This window comes from Protomyctophum parallelum (assembly GCF_964188405.1).
Source record: "Protomyctophum parallelum genome assembly, chromosome: 3".
NCBI classification, from domain to species: domain Eukaryota; kingdom Metazoa; phylum Chordata; class Actinopteri; order Myctophiformes; family Myctophidae; genus Protomyctophum; species Protomyctophum parallelum.
The window spans coordinates 20,727,953-20,733,952 of NC_139698.1; the positions used below are offsets into that span (position 1 = coordinate 20,727,953).

A 6,000-nucleotide genomic window follows, 5' to 3' on the forward strand; every position below is an offset into this window, starting at 1 on the left:
ATTCACACACCGGGTCTCTGTACCTCTTTGCAGTTACTGTTTTTTTGATGAACTGAACTCCTCATCTCCTGCAGCCACTGGACTTTGGTTTCAGAAGTGAAATTGCTGCGTGCGCAAAACTGCGCATAAACACATCCTCTTATTCACAGTTCACACGCGACAAGACGTTACAGTATACAGTACGACACATGATGAGAGGTTCTAGTGTCAAGAGTGTGGTTCCCGTGGTGGTGGTTTAAGTGGTCCAGACAACCTGTGTTGTTCATGTGTTTTTAAAGAAGTGAAATTGCAACGTACGTAGAAATACACGGTGGTCTCGCATATCCGTGAGGAATTGAGAATAACTACTGCAAAACAGGAAATTATCACATAATACAACAGGTCGTTTCGAGGAAGCAATCTGAATTGGTTGAAATGGCTTTCTAGCCGTGGTTCAAACGAGCAACACTCCACACCTAATCAAAACAAATAATTCAGCTGCTCTGTTCTCCCAGAGCGCAGCAAAGTCAGTGGCTAGGCTAGCTAGTTTCTTGGGACATTTGTAGTCGTAGTGACTACATCTGTCATTAAAAAAATATGTTTTTTCAGTGATTTTCTTCGTTTTAAGGGTAACTGTTGTATAATTGCATTTTTACACTCGAGGGGGTGTTTTAACGTCATTAATGCACGACTGCGATGCTGCAAAAGCAACGCATGTAATATTGCTTAAGTGATATTTGTCAGGTGAAAGAAGCGCTGGTTTCTTTATTTAGTGACGAACGCTCCTCTCAACCGGCCGGTCTGAATCATAACATCACGTTACATAACATTCGGGGTCTCTAAAGATTTCTGTTACCTGTTACCTGTTTCCTGGTCATGTGACCTGAGTAACCAATAAATGACAGCAGCGTGTGTGGCAACCATTCAGGACTAGGTCCTCAGTATGACTCATGTATGACAGTTTATGACTAGGTCTTGTACATTTCATGAGCTGCTGTTAGTCGGGTTTCACCAACAAAAACATATTCTAACCATAGTTGAGACATTTGCTTTTTAATACAGCTATCATGTAATTTTTAGTACACTATAAACCAGAGGCGTTTCCAGGAATTACATGTTGAGCAGGCAAGATGTGTCGTCGTCGTCCCCCCTCCCCCCATGCACAATCAGGAGCACTAAAGGTTTTCAAAGAGATATACCTGCCAGACGAGTAGGATACAAAAAGGCTGAAAGGCGTACATTTGCATTCCAATGGGTGATTGAGAGTCGCGTTCTATATGCGCAACGGCCGGGCCAATCAGCTGTCCAATACTAGTTCTCAGGTCTGGTGTTTGTCCTCTCTTTTTTGAGTGGTGCAACCGCTCCTACAACCAGCAATGTCCGTGCGTATCTATGTATCAGTGGTCTGTCATGAGCACGAGTATGTGACTTATTAGTACCAGTAGGGGGCGCCAGAAACAGAGATAGTGATGTGCCTGCTGCCTGCTAATGAGAGAGAGAGGTGTGGGGGGGATTGCACCACTCAGTTCACACGGGTGTGATCTTCTTTCTCAGTGTATGGATTTTAGCCAGGCAGAAATGGATTTGGACAGGCGGCCGGCCGCCTGTCCTCGCCTTATTGTAGATACGCCACTGCACTAAAGTCCCTTTGGTCCTGTAGAATGGAAGTGAACAGAAGGGGGGTATACGTATACGAATACGTATGAATTGCGTATGTGAAGACACATCCACGGCTCCACGCCTGTTTTATCTTGGTTCCAGCATGCTCACTGACATAAAGAACTCATTTTCATTTAATTTCCTCTGCCACCAAAATGTGGAACGCCCTACCAACGGTCATTAAGACATGCAAATCCCTTGACTCCTTCAAAACCGCTCTCAAAGGGCACCTACGGACGGCTGCAATTGGAAACTGACCACCGTAAAATCTTGAATCCCCCCACCCCTTTTTCCCCTCACTGTATATGTTTTCTTTTCCCTTTTTTTTACCTCCTTTTATGATGACGATTTCCTGCTTTTTGGCTATATAGAAGTGTTTATTTGTATGTCTCTAAATGTTATGATGAATTGAACAAGGTGGACCCCCTTGGAAACAAGTGTAAGTGCTTTATTGGGGTCGTCCACTCCAACAGTTTTTTGTATTGAGATGTGCTTGAAAATGTACTGTAATTCTGCAAACTGTTAATACATACTTCAATCAATCAATGAATTCAGATCTGAGCTGTAGCGTAGAGCCAAACAAACAACATCATGGGAAATGGAATGGGGAAACTGGTATGTCACGCTCTGGAAACCTGCTGGGTGGGGACTATACAGTTCAGAGCCTAATCCCGTCACTTATGCGCCCCGATTAAACCATTTAGACCTGATGTCGAAATTAAAAAAAAAAAAGTCTTCTAAATTCTGACAGTTTTCTGAAATACCTCATGTTTCTAATTTCATGTCAAGGACCCCAAAAATGATAGGTAATTGGGCCACCGACCCCCATCTGAAAATATGTTATTCCATGAACCCCCCCCCCCCCCCCAGAAACAAAGATTTGAGTTAAAAACATTCGCTCTGAAAGAACGTATATTCAAAATATTTGTGCCGAATTTTCACGACTTTTCAAAAATAGCAGACCTACAAGCTATGAGCTTGCAGATCTGCTAGTTTTCAATAGCTAAAGCATAACATAATGCTTTAAAACACCAAACGGGGTTCCCACCCAGAATGGATTAAAGGCTGTTTCAGCTTAGCAGTGAGTTCACACCTCACGGAGCCTTGGCGTGTTACAGTGCAAAGTGACACTTTCCTGGCCCGGTCAGGGCAGGGCCCCCCACCCCACGCCACCCCACCCCACCCATCCTGAGAAAGACCACCTCATCAAGACACTAGTTGCAGTGCATTCATAAGACGCTGGCTGGACTTGAACCATGCCAGGAAAATATAACATCATACTTATTATGTTTCATTTACTCTGCTGTTTCTTTTAGTCGTCGTCCCCTTCTCTCTCTCTCTCTCTCTCTCTCTCTCTCTCTCTCTCTCTCTCTCTCTCTCTCTCTCTCTCTCTCTCTCTCTCTCTCTCATATAGTCACCTTAAATGTAGATTGTAGTCGACCAAATCTTACTTTAGATTTTGTTGACAATGCATTTTGGAGGGCGTTGATGGCGTCGTAAATGCCTGCTTTTACACTTGGTCGCATGATGTAAATGGCCGATCTACAAGCTCACAACGCAGCGTGAGCTTGTATATGCTATTTTCAGAGTGCAACACCTGAGTGAGCACAACCAAACATAATGATATGCACCAGTCCCTCCCTAACATTTTAGTAGTGGTTATTATTTGTTGATGAAATTGTCAATATATTTAGACATAGTTTTAGTCATCATGGCCATTTTATTTGTTTCATGTTCATCTGTGAAAAAAGGGTAGAAAAACTACGACGAACATTTTTCGTCATAGTTTTAGTTGACTTTCTGTGTGGAGTGTGCATGTTCTCCCTGTGTCCCCTAGAGTAGGTATACCCTCACAAAAACCATGCAGTAACCCTGGGCTCTATAATGCCTCCCCCTGGCCAGCCAGGGCGCCTGATTGGAGGGGAAAGGAACTCGTTGGAATAACGTGTTCCTTCCGCGCGCTACGTCCACCCGGTCAGGTGAAAAGAAGGACTTGCATTGAAGGAAGCATTAGGTCAGTCCGTTGCTCCCCTCAAGGTTGGCCCCTGAAGTGTATAGCACCCAGGATTACATTAGACAAATTGACAATTGCAGGGTGGAGAAAAAAAAGGGTAACAAAAATGGGGGGTAACAGAAACCAACAGTGCTCTCTCTCCATCTGTGTGGTCCTGTCAGTGGTGGAAAGTTTTACTTAAGTACTGTACTTAAGTACACATTTGAGGTATTTGTACTTCACTTGAGTATTTCCAATTTCCAGTACTTTTCCTTCTACTCCACTCGGAGCCAACATTTGAACTTTTACTCCACTACAATTCTTTGAAAACTTTAGTTACTAGTTATTTTGGCGATTTTATGTGAGCTTGTAGATCGGCTATTTTCAATAGATTTTCTACACATTTTGAACTTGTGAAATGAGACATTCTGCAATGTGAATACTTTTACTTTCAGTACTTTGAATACATCATGATGCCGATACTTTTGTCCTTTTTACTTTACGCGCTACGAGCTTGTAGGTCTGCTATTTTTGATTTTTTCTTTTTTTTTATCGAAGAACGACTGACATTTTTAGAATCTGATCTCAGGTCAGAATGGGTTAATCAGACCAGTGTGTGTGTCCAGTGGAAACCTCGTATGAATCTGATCTCAGGTCAGAATGGGTTTTAAGTAAAACAATCGAGTGCTTTTTTTCCAACACTGTGTTCCTGTAATGTACCGTCTAACAGGCGCCAGCCTGCACGTGTCGGACGGCCGCTACATGTGGTTCCACCACTCCGACGGGGACACCATGACGGTGCAGAGCCCGGCGGACATGGACCTGTGCTCCGCCCTGTGGGCCGTCGTCGCCTTCGTGGTCGCCGACCTGGAGGACATGCTGCCCAGGTAGCGTCCTCCCAGTCCACGTCGGGACTGTTCCACACAGTGCACGTGGTGGTGCACACGTAGACATCAAAGGGGGGCTTCCCCCTTTGATGTCCCACTCCCTGTCCCCTTTTTACCCCCCGTCTGTAAAACAACTGCCCTTTCCTAGACGCACGAATGCCGCATTTACGACACAGTGAAAGAAATGCATACAAAACAACCAACGGCATGGGAAAAAAGAAAATTTGATTTCAAGTTGATTTCACAAATGGGATTATAGGCACTTTAACACACACTAACAGCGCCACACTACATGACATCATACACACACACACATCATACCAAGGACCGCAATGGAAACAAGCTGTAAGCTTCTTCTTTTTTTTTTTTTTATCCTTTTGATTATGGTGGGTCAGATGTGTATGTAACTTGTGACATTATGTTTTGTTTGATGATCAATACAAGATATCAATCAATGACGAAACTTTCTTAATTTCTTAAAATACATCTTCTCTTCTGGGGGTCCCTGGTACAACATATGATCAGATGGGGGGGTCCCTGGTACAACATATGTTCAGATGGGGGTTCCTGGTACAACATAGTGTTCAGATGGGGGTCCCTGGTACAACATGGTGTTAAGATGGGGGTCCCTGGTACAACATGGTGTTCAGATGGGGGTCCCTGGTACAACATAGTGTTCTGATGGGGGTCCCTGGATTATGTTCAGATGGGGGTCCCTGGTACAACATAGTGTTCAGATGGGGTCACTGGTACAACATTATGTTAAGATGGGGGTCCCTGGTACAACATAGTGTTCAGATGGGGGTCCCTGGTACAACATATGTTCAGATGGGGGTCCTTGACATGAAAAGGTTTGAGAAGCACCAACTCGCCCTAGAGGGGTGAGTTGTCCAGTATTCATTTGCAGCACCCATAATAAATCATCTTCAGACACATGCAGTGTCTGCTGGTGAACACTAGATGGCGGCAAAACGTCGTTTTTCCAGTCTTGTCCATGACAAGTCTGACAAACTAACTACACACCCGCAACACATGACTTTAATCGCCATGTAGTTTCACCTGCTTCTTCATCCCTATGGCTAGGTGTCTATTGTAACCCAGGGTTATAATGGAATACTGGACAACTCACCCCGGTGAGTTGTCTTCACTTCCTTACATGGTGGTGTGAGTTGTCTGTACTTTGGGTACCGGGTATCCATTACAATAATTACATTTCGGTTCTAACTATCGGTTCCTACAGACGTGCGTTATTTATGTATTTAACAGCGAAATCCGGTGAAACACTGTTGTAAGGATTAAGGAGCGTCTCTCTCTCTCTCTCTCTCTCTCTATGCAGCATTGAGGGGGACGTGGGCGGTAATGTTTGCGCTTCAAAGGCAGAGTCTCACGGCTGTACAAAGTTGCTAATTAAGACTTCATTCCAAACGCAAGCATCATGCACTGTCCGTGACATGGAAAAGGAAATAATCACTTCTGTCCGTG

The 6,000-nt window shown here is 44.1% G+C and overlaps 1 protein-coding gene across 2 annotated transcripts in view; it reads left to right on the forward strand.

Annotated features, from left to right (window-relative positions):
* Positions 1 to 4,925, forward strand: part of LOC310855409 (carboxypeptidase Q-like) — a 33,676-nt gene extending 28,751 nt beyond the window's left edge. For both annotated transcript variants that reach the window (XM_083760393.1, XM_083760394.1), the window contains exon 11: positions 4,362 to 4,925. In XM_083760393.1, the coding sequence (XP_083616519.1) occupies positions 4,362 to 4,522 (161 nt within the window). In that variant the 3' untranslated portion in view covers positions 4,523 to 4,925. The remainder of the gene's footprint in view (positions 1 to 4,361) is intronic.
* The last annotated feature ends 1,075 nt before the right edge of the window (positions 4,926 to 6,000 follow it).